At 37.3% G+C, this 25799-nt stretch overlaps 1 protein-coding gene and 1 long non-coding RNA gene across 16 annotated transcripts; one reads left to right on the top strand and one right to left on the bottom strand.

Annotated features, from left to right (window-relative positions):
• Window positions 1-534: 534 nt before the first annotated feature.
• On the top strand, window positions 535-25777 carry LOC111331429 (RYamide receptor). 15 transcript variants are annotated; one of them, XM_088728792.1, is made up of 4 exons: window positions 5912-6049; window positions 6153-6251; window positions 7317-7446; window positions 23707-25777. In XM_088728792.1, the coding sequence occupies exon 4, from the start codon at window positions 23715-23717 to the stop codon at window positions 24831-24833; it is 1119 nt and encodes a 372-aa protein (XP_088584918.1). In that variant the 5' UTR covers window positions 5912-6049; window positions 6153-6251; window positions 7317-7446; window positions 23707-23714; the 3' UTR covers window positions 24834-25777. The 15 variants fall into 15 exon arrangements, with proteins under 15 accessions (XP_088584915.1, XP_088584917.1, XP_022792327.2 ...); XM_022936548.2 differs by lacking the exon at window positions 7317-7446 and adding an exon at window positions 15251-15420; XM_088728791.1 differs by lacking the exons at window positions 5912-6049; window positions 6153-6251; window positions 7317-7446 and adding exons at window positions 1489-1503; window positions 2071-2205.
• Window positions 5415-23825, bottom strand: LOC148727449 (uncharacterized). Its single transcript, XR_015990081.1, has 2 exons — window positions 23688-23825; window positions 5415-5925 (listed from the first exon to the last, which is right to left on the bottom strand). It is a non-coding gene; the product is annotated as an uncharacterized LOC148727449 (long non-coding RNA).
• Window positions 25778-25799: the final 22 nt, after the last annotated feature.

Here is a 25799-nt window from a genome sequence, read left to right on the forward strand (position 1 = left end):
CAGAATGCAACATGAAATAAGTTAATTCACAAGCGAACAAAAGTGGAAGTCGCCACGAGCAAACCGGGCAATCAGAGTCTGACAACAGTTGCTTACAATTGGCCGAATTCCCTTCGGCCTCTTTTCCATAACGAGGCCAGGTGCTCAAAAAATGTGTGAAAATGAGTTTAATTTGCATGTGAATGAAAACCGCTGACGTATTATCATATGAAAGGCTGAGCAACTGGGCTCGCTTTAAAAAAGAATTTAGATTCATACGTGTGCTCACAAAAGTACAGTCAAATTTCCAATCACGCCCTCTTTTTTTCCGCTCTGGCGGCCGGCGGACCTTCCATACAACCACTCGTACCCGAACCTCTCTTCCATGTTCACCTCTCCAAAATGGCAACGGCCAACGAGGCGTTTGTCTCCTTCGCAACCGTTGTTCGGTTTCGTCTCGAAAAGTGTTGTTTCCCCATCATGCTTTGCTTAACGAGACCCAATGACTGTGGGGGACTGGTGGTGAAGTGCGGTTACTGTCGGTATGATCTTAATTGACCACTGATAGAGATGCAACACGGTAAGAAAGGTGTTTAGACAACATATCCAATATGGGCTTGCGAGGGTACAGACATATCGCTCATCGTTGACTTCGTTATAGATATACATTCTTTTTGCATATGAAAGGTTACAACAACCACGATCACATGGAATTAAAGAATACCGAAACTTTGTGAATATTTCGCCGGAATAAAAACTAATCAGCGGAAGTATATAAAGAGTCATAACAGATATTAATGAAAATTTGCATAAATAACCATGTCCTTTTTTGGCAGGTAACTTTTGAATTAGTAGTTTTGATGAGGGTAAAGGTCACTGAATAATTCTGCTTTGTTGTATTGGATGTTGGCTAATATAAAGTGCTCTTAAGGACCCTTGTTAGTTTGATTATTTCTTCAGTGAAACCATCTGCCTCTCGGACTATTTACAGACTATTCGTTGCAGTCCTTCAGTGAATCATGAAAATTTAATACCATGCAACCAGCAAAAAAAAAACGGCCTTTGTCTTCGACAATGGACTTTGATGGAAGTATTTTCGTGTAATGAAAAGTGGAGTGCGGTTACAAGATGTGAATTCATCCAATAATTCTATTTTCTTTGATATAGAGGCATTTTTTAACTTTGAATATACTATCTATAGCACAATACTAACAATTGTTACAATAATCAGGGAAAACCTAAGATAAAGTGATTATAACCGAAACTTTTAAGCTCTTCAAGCTAGTCGTCTTAATCATGACCTTCTCTATGTATCCTAATGAAAAATTTTGCGCGCTAAAATGAAGCACCAAATACCCGACCCGGTGGAAATGTTGACTTCAGGTGGTATGCAGGTCTGTCTGTGTTTACACGTGATTTGCACAAATAACAGACATGTTGTTCAAATATTGTTCAATAAACGAGAGGTGAACATAAAAAATTGCGGAGCACACTGTTTGAAACAAGACAACTGAATTATCACAGGTAGCAAAAAGCGATTTATTTCGGATTAATGCGTTGTTTTTCTACTTCTTTCAGTGCCCGAGGTAAGCCTTAATGATTTCAAACCTCAAGTGGAAATTATTACCACGCTCTCTGGGTGGGCTTTACATGCATTTCTTTTTATCACAGTGTTTTGTTAACTTCGAAAATTTCAAAAAGATTTGAAAACTTTAATCAGTGCGGTTGTGGACTAAAAACAATTGTAAATTGATACTCAAAGATTTATGGTTTTCGGAAACCAATTATAAAAAAATAACATGACTTCAGCTCAGTAGACGGGAATCGGCACTAAAAGGTCAATATTTTAACTGAAAACGTGATAGCTGCTCGCAGAATATTTCCCTCTGGAAACATGATATTTTGGTACTGAAAGAACATTTCATTTTCGTCTGGAACAGATTCAGGCCTAGAATTGTTCACAGGGCTACAGAAACATGACCGTACCCCAGAAGAATCAGTTCAAGTTTTCGTAGTTGCGTTTGGCAGGGTGGCACAATGTGCAGGGGAGCTAAATTCTATCCTTTGATGTCTCTGCTTTAATTCACTTAGAACTACGTGGTCAGCCAGGTCAAAGTACTGAAACAGTTAGCTCGACAAGTGCCCTTTAAATAAACATCCTGCAGAACTTTCACTATGAATATAAACATCACGAACAGATACGATAAACAAAAGGTTTGAAATCAGGTAAGTTGACGTAATCAATATCACGATAAAACGTATTTTGTGTGCGGTTAAATATGTAAATATCAATTTATAAAAGGCCGTGATTTCGTGCGCACAGTTTGTAATCCTTCAATTGAGTCCTCAACAAGGATTTCTCTTCGACCTCCTAAAACATATTATCTAGTATATCCTAAATATGTTGTAAATTGATTGCGGCCCTCTAAAATCCAATGGAATTAAGGTCTCACAGGTCGAGACCATAACATGATAAACACAGTGCTTGTTTTCGCGTGTCGTGAGCGCCTTTAATTTTGACGCAAGCACTTGGAAAGCTATTGCTTTGACTCCAGAAGGTACATCACTGAGGTAAGAAGTTGTTACAGTGTAATAATGATGTTAAAGACCTATCACTATCATTAATGTTATTAGGAAACTCTTCAAGAACACGATAATTAATAACTGAGGGGCCTTTCAGAAAATATGCTGCGCAAAATGTTCGGAATTATAGTTGACCAGGTCACTACGGGAGATGAATAATTACTAATATGAGAGAGCATGGGGTGCGGTGGAGATTCGTGGGCTTCACGTGCGCGCAGCGAAAATTTCTCGTTAGCGTACACAGGATGCGGATGAGTAATAGCAATGATAGTGGAATATCTTTATAAGAACTGTTGAGTGGAACCAGCAGCTTGCTTGACCTTAGAAACGTGCCATCAAAAACTGGTTCGAGTCGCGGTTCACATGTAGAAGGTTACATAAAAGCGAAAGAGCGTGTGTTTCACACGGCTTAATTTCTGATCTCTTTTGCTTTGGCTGTATGTTGTTCAACACAAAACCAAGCAATGCTTTCATTAGCTAACTATCCAAAAGCCCCGTTGCAGATAGCTTCAGTTCATCACCAGTCTAAAAGGGTACTGCTGGTTTTTAACAAACTTGGATGCACCTTGTTTTTACAGAAGTTTCGGTGTAGTTTTCCAGTTCGGAGAGATGACTCTGCAGACGCCAAAGCGCTTTATATTACGCAGATGTTTTTAACTTCAATGATTTTTTGAGCCCTGCATTTCTAATCAGCTATTTAACTATTTCCTATATATTTTGATCATGATTATCTATCAAACTTTCGCATCTGCTCTTTACTAACGATGGCTTCGATAACAATGACAGGAAACTCCATAGAAAATCATAACACTGAATAACAACGAATCAAAACAAGGCCAAACCGTAAAAACTTGATGCTCTTCAGGGCTGTCTAATTTCATAATTCCAGCTAATCCGCTTTTAAATGGCACTTTTTTTCTGTCAGTACGGGTAGCTTTCGTGTAAGTTATCTGGGGATGAATAACGAATCAGTGCTTTATTTGCACTTTCGCGTTCTCATGTGACAATTAATAGTTTCGTGCTGTTTGTAAGTCTGACCTAATCTCTGAAGGAATTAGAGCAAAAAAGCCGGGCTAAAAAAATGCGGTGCGTTGTCTTTTGAAAGATCGTAATCTTGGAATATTTACGGAAAAAAAAGATAGAAAAACTCAATTTCAGTTAGCTATTTTCTCACCACTGAGCCTACGGATGAAAACACGGAGAGTATACTAACAGAGAATTATCAGCTGAAGATAAGAAAAAGTGGAGGACAAACAAAATTTCATCTTGTTACCATTTTACGCTTAGAAGGGCCTGAGACTGGTTATATAAATACGTTTTCGTGACTGTAAGGGATAACTGAGGTGTGATAGGTGACTGAAGCCGGCCTTAATACCTGTAAACCCGGTTAATCCAAGCTTCGGCAATGACCCTTTAATCTGTTAGCTAGTAGTTGTTTTACCGGCTTATTATACCCTCGTTATCTCATAAAAATAGCAAAACAACGCTACAACTCCGGGACCAGATGTTTAAAAGCCGATTTCGAGGGCTTGTTAATGCAAACTGTGATTTTTGTTTCATTTACGTATTTCATTCTTGGTTGCTATCACAAATATGAGGCTTTCGGCGTAAGGCTTACGCCGGATTGATGCTGAGTAAACCGCTCAGAAGAGCAAACGAGGAGAACCAATACTTGTTTCACTTACATCAGTAAAATGCCCGCTAGTCGCGAAAGAAATCACTAGAAGAAGCATTTTATTGCATTTAGCCTGGCCAAGTTCTTTTGCTCCACGCATGTATAAGGTAAGCCCGATATCACTTGAAATTTTAATCCAAGGGGCTCAGTCGTTACTAAGGTTCTCATTCACATTTATGATTGCTTCACGTGAAGGAATCTTTTGGTATGCTCTCTCGTATCACCCGAGCGACTCTAGCTTTCGAATAGTCTATAAACAAGTTCTTCTTCTAATAAGTGAGTTGTAACCAGGTGGGTTCAATTCGTAATTATATAAAATTGTTACGCTCACGGTAGAAACAATTTTAAAGATTGATATTCAAAAAGATATCCTAAAATTCTCACGTTTCGGCCAAGAACTCCAGGGGAAAGTAATAAGAGAAATTTACAAAAAGCACGAATTGTTGAGAAAAAGCAAATTTGAACGATTGTTGATAAAGTCTTGTCCTTTTAGCACTAAAGTAAAATACTCGAGTGGCAAATGAAGAAAAATCGTTTTGTTTGAGCAGGTCCCTGCAAATGTTTATCCCCATTGCTTCTAGAAGGCGTTGTGATTGTCAAATTGCACTTTTGCTTAATTCATAAATTAAAGAGAAGCAACCATGGGCGTTACTCTTCCTCTTCTTAGAGGCTATGGATCAAAGTAATGGTCTAACAAAATAACCTTTATTCATATCTAATAATTAATGTTTGATATTTTTAACACAAACTTAGATTGTAATTGAACAAACTTTAGTCTTTTATCAACAATCTGGGCACGGTCTAACAACCACAGAGAACACTTAGCTTGTTTCATTTAGTTTAAGGCCTGTAGGCGACTTCCCGTCACGTTTCCGCAGAGGGAATTAGAAGTTGTTTGGGAAGTATATTCGCTGTCATATTAAAGTTCGCTTTGGCTGAAAGCTTTTAAGGTTCGGAGAGTGTATAATGGCCTCGTCTTTTGCTTTAATTCTTCTTTTGCGTGTGTCTTCCGTCTCGGTCCTAAAGTTGCAAAACCGATGGTACCACTCTGATATTTCACGCATATTAGATAAAATATCTAATATAGGATATTGCATGGCCGTGCCTAATTATAAGGAAGAATTTTGTCTACGAATCAAACTTTCATCGAAAGAAGATAACTAATCATCCACGAAGGGACATGTTATGGTTTGTTTATTACATAGATATTAATTACAAACATAAAATCAAGGACAATTCTAAACCGCATTATAAGAGAACCGAAAGTAGAGATCACCTGCCCGTGAACTCAGCCGCTTGCCGTAGGGTTGCTTCAACGTCTGATTTATATGATAAGTGCATAAATGGTAATAATTACATTACTTGCTTGAAGTCCGACATCTCATTTCATGTCTTGGAGAGCCACTTATTTTGCAACGTTTTCTACTTGACAATTCATTTTATGTATTTCGTTCTTACTGGCATTGAGTATTTGGACTAGGAAAGTATATCCAAAGTAGATCTATAGTAAAGTTCGATACCAAGGAACCAACAATTATGGAACACTTCACTTATACAACCTGCAGCTAAATTGCGTCATTTTTTTACAATTTGCATGAACTTCCGGTGATACATAGCTAATTATGTTCTTCTAGAGTAATCTACTGTTTACTGACCCCGTTGACTCTGTTCTTGGCGGTTAGATGCATCTGCAGAAAAACCAATAGAAAAATAAAAGAATAGAATTCAAACAGGCTTCCGTTCAAGTTCTAAGAGGCCACACAGCGTGAGGACAGGAAGGCGGCAGAGAACTGAGGGCTATAAAATTTTCCGGTTTGTACCTATAGCCATATGTTGTTTAGTTCCTTTTTCTGAGAGTCGTCATAACAAACACTTCTTACGAGCGTTTGTACGGTACTTTTATTACGCTTTACAGTGGTGAGTTATACGTTGGCCTCTAAGCTTTACGAAAGAAGCTGAGTTCAGAAAACCGTTCGCACCGAAAGAGCTGGAGCAGAGATTGAATTTGATCGAGGTAAAATTACCATTAGTTAGATTCTTATCAACATTAGAAGTTACAATCATAAATTATAATTGTCACGTTTGCTCTTGGAGTTGATAACAGGACAGCCTTTGGTTCAAATATGTGAGCTACTAGCTAGTAAGACCAAGACATCAAGACTGAAACATAGCTGAAAGAAGAAATTAAATGAAATATGTCCAGCTTAAGCTAAACGTAATTAAAGTTTGCGATTAACCAAATTCGCGCTTTCAGCTTGATTTCCCTGACACGGTGAATCTGAATTAATATAACGGTTGTTTGCCATTCAGTTGACACAAAAGAAAATAAACTTAACACAAGGTCTGATGAAATACGTTGACTTTTGATTCGTAATGAGAAAGTGTTTGAAGCTGAGGCGTACATATTTACCACCACGACACTTAGGCCAAAATCACAGCTTTATCATGTTTATTAGCCTTAATCATATGCAACTAAAATTGAATTAGAAATATTAAACTAAGAGGATGCAGTGTGTGTGTAAACTGATACCAGGTATTTCCCGCGGATTTTAATTCAAGAGGTTGACTTCTGGCAGGCTTAGTTACCACACGACCTAACGTACTCTATATAATCGAGGAAATTTGCCTGGAATATCAGTTATCAAACAACAACAAACATATGAAACATATGTGTGAACTGCGGTTATAAGACGTATATGAGAACGATCCTTCGCAGTAAAGCACTATTTGAGCAATAGTGGAATAATATAATAGTGGAATTATAACCGCAGTTCACACATATGTTTCATATGTTTGTTGTTGTTTGATTTATCATCTACGGGTTTATATCGAATTAATTTGATGGCCTGCTCCCAGTTGGCTTGTTAGCTCAATTGGTAGAGCGCTGCACTAGTATCGCAGAGGTCAGTGGTTCGAATCCCGTACAGGCCTGAAAAATTTTTTTCAGGTCTGATTTCCACTATTGCTCAAATAGTGCTTTACTGCGAAGGATCGTTCTCATATAAATATCAGTTATGTTGCTATATATTTCCCTTCACAGTTGTCTATTATTTTTACACTTTCGGTTTTGTATTTGCAGTTGTGACTGAATTAACAAGAATAGAAAACTAAATTAATATAGAGACAAACGCAGAAAACCTTGCTTGGTTTCCGCCGTTTGCGTTGTTAAACGCATGTCTCGCGTACAGCGTGGTAGAAAGGAGCCAAAGGTACTCTTATATTTTCCGGTTTGCTTCTTTTTTCAAGTCATTTTAGCGAATTACTAAATTTAAAGGTTGAAGTGAGCATTTGTTCGGCACATTTGGAACACTTGATTTGAACTGGACACCACCCTAGGGGAGAGAAGATAGGTTAAGCAGCAGACACATGAGTTACAGAGGTGCCCTTCGGTAAGGCCATGTAAGGCCTTGTTTCATGAGACGTTAGATATATCACATTAACTGTTACAACACATTTAAGGGCCAGCGGTCCAACTGCGTACTAGGCTTCAGTTCCCTCGCGTTGGTATTTAAGTTTTGAGTTTTCGCGCGAAAAAATGTCATTCATGCTGTTTGTCGTCTTATGATCGTTATGCTGCATCCCGTGTCCGTTTAGATATCCAAACCGTCACGGTATGTTTTACGTTGTTATTTCGCTAGATTTATTTCGTTTTGTTGTTGTTTTATCATGTAACCGTTTTGAAATGTTGCCGGTACGTTCGTTACAACAGCTATATGTCCAGGTAGCTTTCGAAGGGAATGGAATTCAAAACAAATTAGGCTATTAGTTCATACAGTATCGTTCAGCTTCAGATTAAAGAAATGATTATTAGAAGAAATGAAACACGTTCCAAGATTTCACACCGAAACATTCGCGAGAGAAACGAGTCAAAATTCGAAATTTTGAAATGGAAGTTGAATCCGAGTCATCAAGTCGCGTACGAAATTGGCCCCATACCTCACTTTGATCTTACATCAGTGTGTAGGAAGAAAGCGGTCACCATACGCTAAAACAGCGCCGGGTAAAACACAGTTAGTTTAATCATGCTCAACAGCTTGCATCCCATGTAGACTAAAAATCGAAACAAAAATGTTCAACTTTCTATGTTTTTACAATGTGTCTGTTCTCTATCACTCTGGGAACATGGGTAAGACCGACAAAAATGTATCTAGACTTTTCTCGCCGTGGGTATTATAGACCACTGAGAAGTTTACATAGCTCGACAACTTTATTTGCATTTTATTCGCGTACGTTCTCTAAAAGGGTGACTGATATCTTTTCAGTTGGGTATGTCGATCACTACTTTATAGATCCTATGGGCAGGCCGCTATTTCACACGCTCAATAACTGGAAAGCAGACTGATCCAGCTTCAGGATAAATTTAGTGCGTGATCAGGGGCAGATTTTAATTAAAACCATTGTTTTTTTTACCAGCGGGTCGGGGAGAATTCCTGAAGGCGTCGTTTTAATTGTACAAAACAATCCTGTGGTTTTTTAAACTTCTTAAAATGCATGATTATTTAAAGCGCTATTAAAGCAATCGGAAGGAAAATGTCAAAGTGTGAAAAGCTAGAGCTAGCTGTGCCGTGAAAATTTAATTTTTAGATCTGTTTTTTGTTTTTTTTTTTGTTTTTTTACTTTAACACAAAACCGTGACATGTTAAATGAATTTGAATCGTCAGTTATTTCTCTTGGAATACCACGGTGATGATATCCCATCTGAAATCTTTTGAAATATTCCTGTCTTTGAAAAATTCTTCAGTTTGACTTTTTCCGTAATGATGACGAGACGTGCTAAATTTTTAAAGAGAGACTTTTATTTAAAATCCAAGGTTTACGTAGGCAGGATGTTCGACAAATCCCACGTCCTTTGAAACGCTGAATTCAAAGTAGAATTAAGAATTATTTTTCACTAAGTTTATATTGAAAAAAACACTTATAACCGTGATTCCTCAAACCTAGATGAGAAGCGTCTAAGAGCCAATTAATCCTTTCCACTCGACTTTATTTCTCTAGTCTCATACTGTTATTTTCAGAGATGTTTTCCTCTTCTTGCGCAGTTTTTGAATGGTCCAAAACGAATACAGTTGTCATTTTAGAATCTCCGATAAACCACACTCGCCATGATTGGTCAATTTTAGCCTAGTAACTATAGGCCGTATTCTTTAAAAGGACTTGCTTTGCACGTTCAGGAATTACAAGGATTTCCCTTCTTTGGGGCTGTAGCCATACAACGAACACGTTGTAATTTTTGTTGTTGTTCCTAACTGTAAAGTGTGAATCTGAGGTTTTGCTGCTACTTTGGACAACGAAACGTTGAGGAACGAGAGATAAACCACAAAGCAGAAATTTTTACCACCTGCTCGTACATAAATTCAGATCAGGACGCATTAAAACAAGAACTTTCAACCAAAGGTTTTCTTTTGTTATGGTAGTTGACTCATTAAGGCACGTCGCGATACGTTGAAACGCGAGAGAAGTTTTCTCCAACACCCCATTAAACTTTCAGTGAACAGCTAATTTGGTCCCATAGTGTTAATGAAAAGTTCTGACACCAGCTTTTATGTAATCAGCTGCTGATATACCGTTATGATTGGTCGAATTTTTTTCACTCAACTCGAAATACAAACGTTACTCTGTGTTGTTTACAACAGAGACTTCGAAGGTAAATTTCACGAAAGGTGGGTGGAAGCTGAGTAAACTTAGGACGAGCTGACCTTAAGAGAACTTTTGAAAACGAGCTAGTATGATTTCTAAGTGTATCTTAATAATTAGTTGGTTATCAAAATAAAGTTGTTAAAAAAGGTGAAACACCGTGGCGGATTTTGAAAAGCGAACATTGCGAGCGTTATTTGTTCCGACGACAACTTTACAGAAACGTATGCGCTGATAGCTTTTCAAAATTTGCCACGGGGTTTTACATACCTCTATCAACTAACAGTAGATAACCAATTGACTGTTTCAGCCAATGCAGCCAACGCAGCAAAACCTCGTTCATTTGCTTCGTTGCAACTACAGGTGTTAATTGTTAGATAATTAAACTTTGCCGACAGACACTTTGTTGAGCTTGAGTGGACATTTTTAATATTACCCTTGAAAACGACATGATCATTGAAATTCTGCGCAGAAAGCATACTATATCACACGTTATTTAATTTTACAAAGATGTTAGGTGGCTTAAATCTTTCTTTCTGGTGGATTCCGGACGTTTCAGGTTGACTTAAAAATATTTACACACGGTGGCAGCCATAAAATGGTTTTTTTTATCTGAATGGTTTGTCAATGCATAAATTTACAGAGTGCACTATTACGGCAAAACACGTCTTTGTCAAACTGAGTCGATGTGATTGGTCCATTTGAGAGTGTAATTGATAGATCTTCAGTTTATAATTTAGTTTATCGAGCCTGATTAGGGTTTGGGTGGTTTGAGGATAAATATTGCACAATTCAGCGGATGAAGACCTTTATGTTTGTGTGCCGAGTTTTAATCAAGATATTTCATATTCGTAACACTTTTATAAAACCCATCAAATGACGAAAATTTTGGTCTGGTTTTGTGGAATCAGCGCGGATTACTGGGGAACCGAGGATTCCGAAGTCGAGAAGTCATACGATAGATAGGTCATCACATTAAGCAAAGAAAGCAGATTGGTGAGTTCGGTAAATGTGTTGTTATTGAGACCGGATAAGAATTAATTGGTAGCTTTGAGTTACGAATTACTGAATTATGGCACAATGAGAATACGAACCTCTCTGCACAACAGTCAATTTCTCATTACCCGATCAATGTTTTCGCAAGTGCTGTTTCACTCGTTTTTGGCTTTTGTTTGTTGTTGTTGTTGTTGTTTGGATTCGTTTTGTTTTAATCTGATTGCCACACGTTGGTTCCTATTCATGGGAGCGTGAAGGTTACCAATAGTCCTTGACAAGCAAGCCCTCTGCTGGTTAATTGTTAAAGGTGGTGATTCTCAGCTTGAACTACGCGGTTGCTTCTGAGAGAGAATAGAGTTATTCGTGTAACTCGAAGGCTCATAGCACGTAGCATAAAAAGGAATAAGTTTAATGTTCCGTGTTGCGATTTTAGTCAACGTGAAACATCCTGTAAATAGTAAAAAAAAGACGCTTTATTGAACTGCTTAATCACGGTTATTTTCAATTACAAAAAAATGGAACTAAACCTTTTCTATTAGCACAATTAGGCCGAATGATTTCTCGCTAGTAATAGTAGAAGAAGGGAGTTAGTCTTAAACATCGTCTCAAGACTATAACCGTGAAATTAACGTTAAAATTAAAGTCAGCGTCTATTACGCTTTGATGCGTAATGTGACAGATTTGAACGGTAAAACAGATCTTGGTTGATGACAGTATTCATCAACTCCGCTCATAGAGGAGGCAATCCAGAGGAAAATAACGAAAGTCGTGACCTAACTAATCGATAGATACATGGTTTGCCCTTACGAAAAGCAGTGAAAAGCAAGTAGGTGACAACGATAACTTTATCTTTTATTTTTTTTTTCACATTTTTTTCATTTTAGCATTTTAATGTTTTCGACCAGCTGTGAGGTGACGTTGGGATATATAATGACATGAAGCAAATCTTCATGTTTTCCCATTCTTTCTTTAATTAATTTAACCTTGCCAAACGCCTTCTGTAGGTAAAGGCATTTTACATGGAAGAGCTTCCCCAAAGTCAAAGTTAATTTCAAAGGACGCATTTTGGTGTCGCTGTAATTTTCACTGAACGAACGTGTTGACACATCTAATTTTAATCGGTGATTTTCAGTGACAGTAGTTTTCTGATTATTTACACGGCTATTTTTCTTTTCAATGCACCTAAGTGAGCCCGGATTATTTATTAATTCATAGCATGTTCTGAGCCTTCTAACTAATGATGCACTTGACTATAAAAGAGTTGTCATTACCCCTTGACAATTTACACTGCCTATCCCACCGTTAAGGCTTGATAATGAAGGGTTCCCTTTACGTTATAAGGATCATATCTACACGAACACCTTTTAGATAAATGACCGTGACGTCGAAGGAACAAATGGCTAAATCGTTTTGAGCCATTGTTCCTGAAAAATTGTCGATGCTATTGGAGGACAAATTTAATAATGGTTATCACGTGTAAACAGCGCTTATAACGTTTGTTCACTTTTTCCGTTTTCATTTGAGTTATAAGTTCGCCAGGTAAATATTAATTAGTAACTGTTCCAGTAAGTTCTTTATCTAGGTAAGAGGTCTGCGAAAAAGTTTTTACTTCGAGCTGTGACGATCAAGTCATCTCGGTTAGCGAACACTGAGACTGGCCGAGCGCTACCTGCATTCTCGTTTGACAGAAGCCCAAACAGCTCATATAATATTCAGAAGGAAACAGGTTTCGGTAGGTGGGAGAATGTTAGTTGTCTTTAGTGTGTTTTAATCATCAATACTTCTCCAAGGCTCTTCCTCTTTTTCTTGAAAAATCCTACAAGAAGGCCATTGTTTAATAAAAGTGTGTTTTGAAGAATACACTTCGATCACGGTTTAATTTTTTTGTTTGTTTGCCAAGATGAAAAGTAAGTCACTGATGAGGTGTTATATGATCTTGTTGCGTGGCATAGAGAACGAAACTGAGAGGAGCAGTGTTATCACAAGTTTTAATCAATAATTCAAACGGCATGTTTTGTGTATGTTGAAATACAAAATATGTTGTAAAACTACAAGAATAGCTTCATTATTTCATTTCACACCTGGTAAATTCATCTCTGTTCGATTTTACGACTTCGCTTTTGAATATTTAAAAATCCTTTACGACCTTCCTTGGAAACCCTCATTCATTCAAGAACCGGTTTCGTGTCGGAATAACTCTTTAAAAACAGAAGGCAGATTGTGGAAGTCCTCATTAATGATAAATACAATCAAGGACGTTTTATTATATTCTAACGCCCAACGCTTTTTTAAGGTTAAGAGTTCGGCGTTAAATGTAAAAAAAATTGGCCGTTAAAAACATTGCGCACACGAAAAATTCGCTTAAGATGAATTATCATTTTCTTTTTGGGAACAAATCTCCTAACAAATAGGCACAGCCATTAAGAAGATCCTAAATCTTTTTCATTTTAGAATAGGAGCGAAATTTTACCCGTTTCTCCATTTCATGCAATGCTTTGGGAGAATTAAAACTTTTAGAATTATTTTTCTGAAGTTACACAACTCATTATACATAAGATATAAAAGTTTCGCCTGAAGAACTGCATTAGAAATAAAAATATGATCGCTATATTACATGGTTGGGGAGGCATTATGTGTCCTAAAGTTCGTTTGGTTGGAAGGTTTGTTTATATCTTAATTTTGTGTTTCTAAAAAGGATTTTTCTTTCTATCGGCTACATTATTCTCCAGTATTCCGTGACGGCCTAAATTCGTTTGGGAATTAAACGAAGAGTTTTTCAGTTTTTAGAAACGCCATATGTAACACGGTCCCCTAAGACCTTACGTAAAAGGAATTGAAAGCTATTTTTGGAACTAAAATCATTATTAACAATGTGCTCCATCCTTCTTTAACTTAACTTTTAACGTTAGATTTTTGACTGACGGCATCATTTGGGAATTCACGAATGCAGATTGTTTGGTATCAAGAATCACGAACAAGAGTGATTAATATTCTTTGTATGAAAATCCATTTATTCTTATGTATATGAACGCAGTGCTAATGTGTTTATATGGAGGATGAAAGGAAATCAAGTGTATTGTTTGATATCTCTTTCCTCAATATTTCCGCGCTCATATTGATTTTATCGCTATGATGGCCTTGTATTCTTTGTACGTGCAGTAAGACTTAAGATAAATAAATTCCGGACAGTACTGCGTTTGCGCCCCTTTGAGTGCTATGGAATACTCCGTTGCATACCTTTACGAAAATTTCTTACATAAACAAAATATCAAAAATTACCAATCATTTAGTTTTGGTTAGTTTCCTTCGTTGCTGTTAGACTTCTGGATCAAGATATCTTAAATCAAACTATAGATAAGTTATTACAAAACACTCCAATCTTCTGTGGAAAGAGAAAAACGCTTATGGCAATATTTCAAGCTATACGATGATCAGTTTTTTTGGCTGTTTCATTGCTTAGTTGCGCTGGAAAGTTTTGGCAAAAGCTCAGAAAAAGTTTTGTAGCTTGGCAAAAAAATCAAACAAAGGTTTCTCTCTGAGAAGAAGGATGTTCAACTGAATGTTAAATTTATGCAACTGGGTTTCAAGCCATGTAATCAAACTTTCCACCTTCCTGACTGATAAGATTTTTGTTGCTATTTTATATACCCCTCACTGTTTTCACGTCTTTCCTGACATAATTTGGGAGAGTTCGTTATGAACTTTCACTTCCAATAAACTTTACATGTGTAGTTCACTACTGCGTGCGTGGGAGTTGGTACAAGTAAACAAACAATTCCTCTTTTTTTTTTTTTGCTCAAAGTCCTTCATCCTCGACTAAATTTGAAAAATCATTTCTGGCATCGTTTTGTTCTGAAAAGAAAATCATTGGGTCTCAATTCGTTCAGTAACTATCATAAAACATATTTTGTATTCTGCTTCTTTTAAATCTTTCTCCTGGAGGTGTACAGGATTGAATTTAAAATTAGCATGATGTAGTATAGATATGACTGAACTAGTTCAGCTTACAACAAATAACGATACAAGGAAGGCAACGGAATTGAGAAACTGACTTGCAGGTTGATCATTCAGTGCTGTTAAGGACGTCCCAAGTTCACTTGAATTAAATTTATGAACGAATTCAATGTGCAGAGGAAGAAAGCATTTTTAATTTCTAAAAGACAGCTAATTTTACGAGGTTTATTTTTTCTTTCGTGTGATGGTCTCAGTAAGCAGATAAGAAAAAAAATTACAATTCTGGGTGAAATATCTTCTTTTTTTTTTTGAAGGCAGTTGAATTCGATCCTAAATACAAACGTCGCCATCGCGAGTCAAACATCAAATTTCAGACTCAACGCGCTTCATCAAGTTTATATCTCAGTTCTCTTAATTTGGATCTGACAGGTTGACTTTCGACTCGGCAGTCTGTAAAATTTATTTTACACATGAACAACTTGTCATTTGGCAGAGGCTAGAAATGGGTACTTCAGAAAGAGCAGAACAAATTCTGTGGATTTGCAAAATATTCTGACGCCTTCTAGTGGCGGAGTTGCGATGATGCTTAGCCCCCTCAGGTATGTTTGTTTTTTTGTTTTTTTCTTTTTCTTTGTGGGATCTCAATCACCTGCAGTAGTTGTTAGGCTAACACATGATGCTCGAATCAATTTTAATTTCTGACTTGTAGTCACGGTTGTTTTCTATGCGGGGGAGTGAGGGGAAGGGTTCAGTCACCCTCGTATGATTTTCCTGTGATGCTTGTATCGGCTGATTCTAAACACTAAGTTTTCTGAATTTGTTCGTGGTCGTTTTGAATCGTGATCTTGCTCGTGATCGTGATCATGTGAAAAACGCGGGCAAGAACATTATGCTGGTATCAAGAGTGTAAGTGAAAGCGCGGGTCTTGTTAGCACAATTGGGGATGAGGCTTGAGTCATTAGGAATATTGCGTTAACACTGATGTCCTGTTATAAGCCAGTCGAACTCTTACATATTTTCTCGTCGATCTTCAGTGAAGGGATCATTATGAAATCAAACGTCACTTTCTTCAAAAAGTGTTTCCTCTGTATGAAGTAAACTTTTGAGTCGACTTGTAAATACTAGCAAAATGAAAAACTAGTCTCAAAGTGAATGCAAATTAATCAAATAATAATGACAGCATCTGACCCTGGAACATCTCATCGATCTTTCATTGGTAATTTTAAATAATCAACAATGCATTTGTAACTCCAGACGGTTATTGGCGCATTATTTAATATCGTGTGTTGACTTGTTGGTTTTGATCACAGTAAAGAGACACCCTAGGGAGTGTTTTATTTTTCAAGACTCAAAATTATTAGATTTTACAATGGCTTTTTTTTTCACCTAGCAGGTGTACTTGTTTTTCATTGACTTCAACGTCGTTTTATCGAAAGGTGTTTGGATTAAAGAATCGCGTAATCAATCATACGGAGTCGCTCACTGATTAACAGGACAGTTATCATCAAAGAGCTTCCGCCGGTTTATATGAGAATTGAAATCAAGCACTTTCCTTCTGTTGGACGATCAAACGGGAGAAATTTCGTGTTGGAGAGAAAAGCACCGATCTGAGTAGGGGGTTGAATCAACACCTAAAACCGAAAAAGTAGGTTTTGAGATCAATTTCACTTTTCTTTGTTTCGTTTACGCCTTATGCAATGTACAATAATGTAAATAGCGTAAATAGTCCGAAAATACCGCTAGGAGAAAAACATGCATTTATACGGTTCTTTGTTTCACTGAACCAGGAATTTCATCAAAAAAAGTACAGAACGAGGACTACATCGTCGCTAAAATTGGGAAAACGAATTTACTAAGGTCTTACTCATATCGGCTGTTTCTCATATGAAACCCCAATCATATTAATCAGACGTTGTTTATTTTTCTGGACTACGATAGGTGTGTTTTAAGAAAGGCCTGCTCTCCCCATTGATTTCGTCTAAATTACCGGTGAAGTTACCTTCCTCATATCTCTCCGATATTATGAGTGAGAGAAATGATTTGCTAGTCACGCAGTCTAAACTTCGAACTAACTGAAATGATAGAAGAGGAATAGTTAAAATTATGCTTTTTATAAATTCATTAACACTGACAGACGACGCCTGAATAAAAGTCTCTCAATTAATCAAAACTTAATCATTGGAAAGTAGGGAAAACAGTCTTCAATGTAAATTTAGAACGTGTAAGGGTCTCTTTGTAAAGGTATTATCCTTCCTTTACTGACTTAAACTAACTTTACTGACCCTGCAAAAGAAGTAAAAACAAACGTGATGACGCGTGTAAACGGATGATAAAAGTGAATAACGCCCCCTGTTAACTGAAACTTGCTAATTCTGTGATGAACACTTTCAAGGACGAAAGCTTTATATCGCGGGAGGATAAAAAAATATTAGAATTGCGAGAAGCTTAAAATATCATCTAGAAGGGTGATTTTTTCTGCAAGAGTAACTTTGTTTATCCTTAGAGAAAAGCTCTCGCTCCCTATCACCTGCTTTACCCGGGAGGACGTTTTGCAGAGAAAGGTAATTCTTTTTTCGCTTGCACCTGTCGGCTAAATTACATAGTTATCGGACTTGAGCCCCGACCTTCCGTGAATGTGCTGAAAGGTTCGATCACGAAGGGGAGAAAGGGAAAGGATAGGAGCGGGGATGGACTGAGCTATTAAAGGTAAATTGTAGCATAGACAAGGTAGCGTCCGAGCGTCTAGTACGAGAAGCTAGCTCACTTAAAAATTAGGTGAAATATATATTTTTCTAATTCCTGTTTTGGCAACTTACTTTTGATGTAAAATCTAGTTGACAAGCTAACTTCAAGTTTTTCAGTGCTTCTGAACTTATTTGTAAATGATTAAATCTCCATCAATAGAGGTTTCCCGCTGATGTCACGTATCCCGTAGCAACCCTGTTGGCCGCCATCTTGAAGGTCAGGTCTTCCAATGTTAACAAGCGATTCTGATCATGTCTGCGAAAAAAACTTACTTTTCAACGCTCGATCCACTCGATAAAGAGAAATATTTGCAAAAACTATCTTATATAGACAATATTGATCCGTTTGAGATCGCAAATAAGGAATGATCGTCAAATGTTAGCGATTTTCCACCAATAACTTACGTGGACCTCGTGAACTATCTAGTCCTAAATTCACTGGACAAAAAATTAGGATGTATATGAAGACAGTTTAAAAAAAATTTCGTCTCTTAAGATTTTGCAGACGAAATTTTAGACCATGAATTCTAGCCAAAAGGTACTTTGTATTGCTTCCCAATAATGCTTGCTGAGTGGCTGCAAATCCTTTAGAAGATCAATGGTAAGTTTAAAGTGCTTTGACAACCTACAATCCAAAAATGTTTGATGGTTTTACTCTCTCGAAATGGGTATATTTTCAACAGAACTGGGTTTCCTTGATACAGCGACGTTAACTCATATAGTGATTTTTCTCATTGCTTTAATTACCACATGGTTGGCTCTTGAAACGATGATTTCTTTTGTTCAAAGGTTGGAAAAATTGGATGGAACATCAAAAGAAATTTGATATTAATGTTTTTAGACCAGATACTTCACTATAAGTGATGAGCCAGCTCTAGGAAATCACTCAGGTGCACTACACTGATGGGTAGACCCTTAATATATCAGGTCTATATGGAAGCATTGGGTTACACAACAGCCCAAAATAACCCACCAAGAGGTTCAGGGAAAAAATCCTTGGACCCTTACAATAATTACCTAGAAAATAGGGCTACACTGCACTCATGTGTGTCACATTAAGAGCAGCCCTTCTGCAACAGCTCAAGGAGCACTTCTAGTTGGTTTTTTTTTTTTTTTTTTTTTTGGCAGCCTGTGTGTTGCCTCTAAGAAAACACTGGGTTACACCACCATTTGCTGGTGCCCAAATTACACAGTCCCTAAAAAATAGTAGTCACACTCATCAATACTGCTCCCAATAACAATAATGATTCATCCACTCCCAATAATTAAATTTTTCAGTAAAGTACACAATCAGTGCATTGATATTTATGGGAAATGCATGGAAACACAACCCCAAATAGAAAACAAAACAAAACAGGTAATTTTCTGGTACAAAAAATTCTGCTCCTGAAAATGAAATAAACCAGACACAAGAGTGGCAGGGCTCACTCCCTGCCAAAGCTATATAAATTTTTAATTCCAATATGCATTGACTTGTATACAAGTCCCCACGACACTGAAATGCTTCCATGGGTATATGCTCCAATTAACTAGTAAATTCAAGGTTTATCTATCTCAATTAACCTTAAAAGTCAAACTTATTCCTGTGGAAAAGTTTGCGTGCAAACTATTCTGGTTTCCCATACAAGAAAGTTCAATTTCGGGAAAGCCACAAATGAAACATTACTCACTTCCGAACACCAGAGAAGCACTGACTAGCAAGATGTGCCATTTTGCCAGCTGCCAACCTTCGATGTGCCATCGAGAAAGCTTTCAGTGCTTCAATGGGTATGCTCTGATGAACTGGTAATTTCAATGTTTACATCTATCTCAAACAACCTTAAAAGTCAAACTTACTCCAGAGATACAGTTTGCATGCAAACTATTCTGGTTTACAATACTAGAAACTACAATTTCAGGAAAGCCACAAATGAAACATTACTCACTTTTAACAACAGATAAGCACTGAATGGCAAGACTTAACATTAAGAAAGCCTTCAGTGCTTTAATCAGGACTACTTAGGATTTCAATTTGCGTCTTTTAGACGAAAGATCGAGCGCTTTTTCTCCTTGATGGACGATAACACTTGGGAAACAATAATATCCCTTCTTGTCGCGATTTTAGCGGTTGGAACAATCGACAACAGAGAAAAAATTGACCATTTTTACGTCAGCCCTTCGGTTCTTCTTATGTTTTCCGCGAGAGGTTGACCTTCAAGATGGCCGTCAATGCGTTTCTATGGAAACGTGACGTCATGCGGGAAACATTCGGGCCGACTGAATTCGGTTATTATTATGTAAAACCCTGCAGAGTCTAAAATTAGTGCATATAATCTAAACACTTCAGCTTTGTTAAAAGCTTGGACACAAATTCCTAACCTACCTGAAAATCCTAATACGTTTTGGTCGACATATATAAAATGGTCGTTGTGGCTGGATTTATATGGTGATCCCATTAGACATGCTCTATGCGCCTCATCATCAAACATTACTATTTCTAACCGAAATCAATTCTTGCAGGAAAAATGAAGATTTTTGCGGCACAAATAAATTAAAAAGTCGTTTTCTTAACTTAACAGTGAAGGGCTTCGTTGAAGGTACCTATTGCACTGTTTTGCGCTAGAGACACAAGGTTTTTTCAAGGGGAGAATTACTTTTTTCGATGTGAAAACGGTTTAATACTTTTTATAACCAATCAAACATTGGAGCCTGAAAATACATTTGAAGATCACAAGAAGCGACAGTAAAGGTTGCTGCGGCCTTAAAAGCTTTTAAGTGATATCTAGCAGTTTGTCTACATCGCCTATTTATCTGATTCACCACATTTAATGAGTGATGTGGGAATTCAGAATTAATTTTAAAATTTTGTCATAGCCTTGTCAAAATTAATTCCACTGTACACTACCAACAGCTCATTAGAAATTTCGAAAGCCCAAGGGTGAATTGACTAATTCCAAATTGTATTCGGGCTCTCGGCCTTTGCGGGAAAACGATTATTTCGGACTTAAGAGCATTCTAGCCCGTCACTTGTCAGATTTTAACAAACCGCAGAAGCTTTTTCCATATATATATATATTCTAGAAGATACTATGTGATAAGTTTTAAGAGTAAACACGCGGCTGTTCCCGATAAATTGCGTCGGCAATTGACGCACAATTTTTCTCACTAAATCTCCCTTTTTGGGAAAGTTACGTTTCAACGATTTTAATCTTTTCTAAAGCATCGCGTTTGTGTAAGTTTCTCATGTACATTACACCTCACGATCAATGCTATGAAGAGAAGCAAATTGTTACTGTTTGCTTTAAATTGATCGCTCACTAATTAATATTTCAAACAAGCTTATTCTGAAGAACGCAAATCATTTTTCTTCTTCAGTACTTTATCTAACATCATTAAAAAAATTTCCTTTTTCAAAGTACGAGACTTCTTTTGGCGTCTACTAACTTGCGTTGTTTGGATAATTGATGTTACACAAATCGTCTTGTTTTTGGCATTTCAAATCGTAATGCATTCCCTCGAAGCATTGAGGCCAGAGGTTTCTATATCTATGCATGCAGAATGCTAAGATTAACAGAGCGTTCTTGCATACATAGATACCGAATTGTGGCGGCGACATTACAGCCGATACTATTCAGGAATCTATACGTGCGTGAATCGAGGGCTGAAGGGCTCAGCTTTTTATCAATGAGATTCTAACTGCCGTCTTCTACCATGGAAACGAAGCGATTTTCTTTTTATCTTTTAAATTGCTGCGCTATTTGCGAATTACACATCGGAAACTTGAAACAAATGAAAGACAAAATGCATATTCATTCGTCTGCCAGTATTACTGATGAAATGCTCGATCAGTAGATGATTAGTCTTACTATTGTCCTATCTCCATTGGGAGTATTTTGAGAGAAAAACAAGCGCTGCTCTCTGACCAGCCTAGAAAGGAAAAAAGAAGACTTGATAAAAAAGAAATTTGAAAATCTAAAGGTATGTTCGATAGATAGTTTCAAGCAAAACTTTTGTCAAACGAACAAAAAAAACTTTGATTCATTAGGTCTCTGTTGACATGTCAGTGTAATGCTAACTACGTACCATGAATCGTTTACCCTCTATATACCGCTACATCTTTGGTGTGATGTTACCCATGTGAATCCAGACCTTTCTGGGGTTTGGGCTTAAGGAAGTTCCGACTTTTCAAGCATCAGGTAAAAAAGAAGAAATGAAGCATAAATAAAGGGGATAAGTGTCCAAAGAAACTGTGACACTGCGTCGGAAAAGGTATCATCCAAAATTATTTTGTTTAATCAACTGAGTTGATAATGTAAATTGGCGAGCGAAGAGAGTTTTTAAAGCTGACGTTTCGAGCACTAGCCATTCGTCTGAGAGAATCAATCAAGCAGAGAACCGAGTGTTGGATGAGAATGATCCGTTTTCGTCTCAACCAAAGCCAAAGATTTTCTTCCATCCTGGCGTTTTCGTTGTTATTTTATCCGTCCTCCCTAATTTGTTTTTACTCAGATTCACATATCTTTAGACTCCACTCAAAGATCATTTCTGGAAATCTCTATTTTATCAGGTTGAATATGGAGTGCTCAGCTTACTGCTAGAGTCATTATCAGTACCTTCTGAATCATAAAAGATTACTACAGGCTCACGGAAAGCATGAAAGAGGACCGTTGTCATTAAACTTTCATCAACATGAACACTTTGGGAAATATTTTTCGTCGGTATTTATTTAAAAATCTTTTGATAATTCTCTAAACTGGTTGATTACAATTTTAATTGAACCGATTGGAGTGCAATTTGCTCTAAAATGAAAAGTATGATTTTAGACCGAACTGCACTAATCCATTTTGAAATCGCAAAATTAAATCTCCCAAACACAAGATTGTAATCAGTGCAAATACTATATTGTTCCACTACTGAACTGGGGCAAAATCTGCAGTTCGATTGGTTACTTTAAATAAGCCTTGAAATATAAATGGATGTTTTCTTTTAGTGTTGCTTTCTCATAGGCTGGGAAAAAGGACGGCATTTTGACGAAAAAAAATGAGATTCGTGAATAAATCACACAGTTGAAAATTAATCAGATCCGGCCAGTGGTTTAAAATTGGACGTAATAAATCGAGAAATGAACCTCGTCAGATATTTTCAGAGACATATTTTCCACTTTCATTTAAAACTTGTCAGATTTTTTTAGGACACAACCTGAGGGAAATTTTCTCTGGAGAAGCTTGGCCTCGTTATGTTAGTCTTGCTGTTATGTAACATATAAGAGTTTGAGTTTTGATAAACCATGTTTAAATCAAAGTTGGTATGACAAAAAGGATAAAAAATTATTATTCACACATAGATTTTTTTCTCTTTTTTTCTTTTTCCTCAACAAGCAGGTGGATTACAATTTGAGTCCGATTCTGTGATCGAAATATAATCTACGGCAAAAAACATTCCGGAATAAGAATCATTCTTTAATCTTTTTTTCCTCAACAATTTTTTTTTTCCTCATTTCGATATCGGTCAAGTGCGAAAGAAATATCTTGAGGAAAGTTTTTCTTGATTTATTTGAACTTGACCCTGATTGTAACTCGAACGTTTTGGATGGGTAGCAGAATTTCGCCTTCCTTCTTGGCTCGTAAAGACTACTTCATTGTAAAACCTAGTTTATCATCTGCACAAGATCAAGTTCAACAACTATTCTAGTCTCCGTGAAGCTCAGTTCAACTGACCACTCGGTGAAGAAAGTCATATCAAATTTCGACGTAGTCAACAGATGTATTCAGAATCTGATGATCGATATTTACAGAAATTTATATCAAGTTGTCCTAAGGGTCAAGTTATGCTAAAATGATAACAAGGTTTTCTGTGTTACTAAATCAGTTTTTTATATACAATGAATATATGAAGTTCATATATTTGAACTGCGGTATTAAATACGTATGATGCACGATCCTTCGCAGTTATGATGCACGACCCTTCGCTTGTTAGCTCAATTGGTAGAGCGCTGCACTAGTATCGCAGAGATCAGTGGTTCGAATCCCATACAGGCCTAATTTTTTTTTTTTTTTTTTCAGGTCTGATTTTCGCTATTGCATAAATAGCGCTATCTACTGCGAAGGATCGTGTATCATACGTAAATTTTTTATATTACTGACCTTTCTCTTTATTGTACAGCATTTTCCATGGCTTCTAACACATCACAAAATGACACCCTCTTGCCATCTGGTGGGGGAACCCAAATCCCGACGCGCGACATTCAGATTGGAGTCACAGTACTCGCAGTCACTGTTTTTATCCTGGCAGCAATCGGTAACTCGCTGGTGATCTACATCGTATGTACAGTCAACCAGATGAAGAGCTCCACAAACACTCTCATTGCCAACATGGCTGTTGCAGATCTTCTCATGACCATTGACATTCCTTACATACTCAAATGGGTGTACGTGTGGAATGGCTGGTTCGGTACTTTCATGGGCCCCGCCCTGTGCAAGTTCTTTCACTCAGCTCAAGTTGGTTCCCTGGCTGCATCAGTGTTAAGTTTGGTGGCGATTTCTTTAGATCGCAGTTTCGCTATTTTGTTCCCAATGAGGACAATAATGACTAAGAACGTTGTGCGTTTTGCAATAACTGCGATTTGGCTCGGCGCACTGGGTTTGTCTATTCCAATAATGCTAGTTGTCAAGAACATCAGAGATGAAGGAACGGGAAATATGATCTGCGACGAGGATTGGCCACCCACATCACATAAAACGTACACAGGGTTTTTAATCACAACCTCCTACCTTATTCCAATATCGATTATCGCGATAGTTTACTTCTTAGCGGGGATGCGCCTTTGGAGCAGGAAACTCCCTGGTCATCGCACATTAATGTCGCACAAGAAAGCCCAAGCGTCCAGCAGACGCGCCACAGTTATGCTAATAACAGTGGTCATTGTTTTTGCTCTTTCATGGTTTCCATTTCAAGCCTTGGAAATCATAAGGTTTATAAATCCTGAAATACTAACGAAATTTACAGTTCCAATGGCAGTTTGGTATGTCATTCCCTGGTTTGGTTACTGTAACAGTGCCGTCAATCCAATTATTTATGTGATCTTCTCGGAGAATTACCGTCACGAATTTTATCGAATCCTCTGCAGGGGACCAAGCCGAAAAGAGCGTTACAAGAACACTATTGTATACAGCCGAAGCACCACTCGCATGACACGCTTATCAAGAGGTAGCTCATTGGCTGTCAGTATTCCTCTTCAGAAGCTTAGAGAAGAAGCTGACCATACAAGAGGAAGTCCGGAGACGTCGTGAGTCCAGTCCAAGCTACTTAAAATCCATCTTTTGCAAAAAGTCCTCCTGAATTGGGGAGAAAAACACTACAATTAATCAAATATTTCTGAGCTGTTATGCTTGTTTTTGCCTTATCTTAATGTTGCTTGATGTTATTCTCAGGAAGAATTTTTCAATCAAAACGACTCTCTTGTCTTTTCCTAACTGCTTTCGTTTTACTGTTTGGCCGGGTTTCGTTCCATTTCCTTTTCTTTTCAGATTTCTCTAACTGAATCAACACAAGTTGATACATTCAAAGAGCACGTTTTGCATCAATCTTCTCTAATTTTAATTTTACAATTTTTGTTTAATATTTTCTCCATAAAATTTATAAGTTGAGAGTTGCACAGTTTCTTTCAACTACAACCCGTTTTAGTTAGAAAAAATCAGCGATTTCAACTGTGATAAGATTGTGGTATAACTGTACCTAACTCATGTTTTGCAGTATTTAACCCGCCGGGACTCGTGCTCGTAGCACTTGTAATCATCAACAGTCGCTGACTCTCATGGGAAATTAGGAGACTTATCTCAGCATCAGATGTGCACAAAAAGATAATTTTGCGAGATGATCTCTAAGAAATGATTCGAGAAAGTTGGAAAATACACTCATGTAATTACAATAGAGGTAAAGACAAAACAATTCCTATCAATAAAAAATATTTCAATCAGTTTGGACGATACCTGGAGTCATTCCTACGGAGAAACGGAATGGAACGAAGACAAAGGTTCCGAAAATCTGTCCGAAGAAGGCTCAAATGTACAAAGGTGGCGGGCAAGGAAACTGTACTTTGTACCTTTATTATGATCTTCGAAACATTTCATGTTGTGAACTGTCAATAAACGAAAGCCAGTGACTCTAGATATTAGACTCGAACTAGATACTTCCACTAAGAAGGCAAGTTAATAAAGAGTTCTTTGCAATCTCATGTACCATCTGTCCGTTAGTTA

This window comes from Stylophora pistillata, chromosome 7, assembly GCF_964205215.1.
Source record: "Stylophora pistillata chromosome 7, jaStyPist1.2, whole genome shotgun sequence".
Lineage (NCBI taxonomy): Eukaryota > Metazoa > Cnidaria > Anthozoa > Scleractinia > Pocilloporidae > Stylophora > Stylophora pistillata.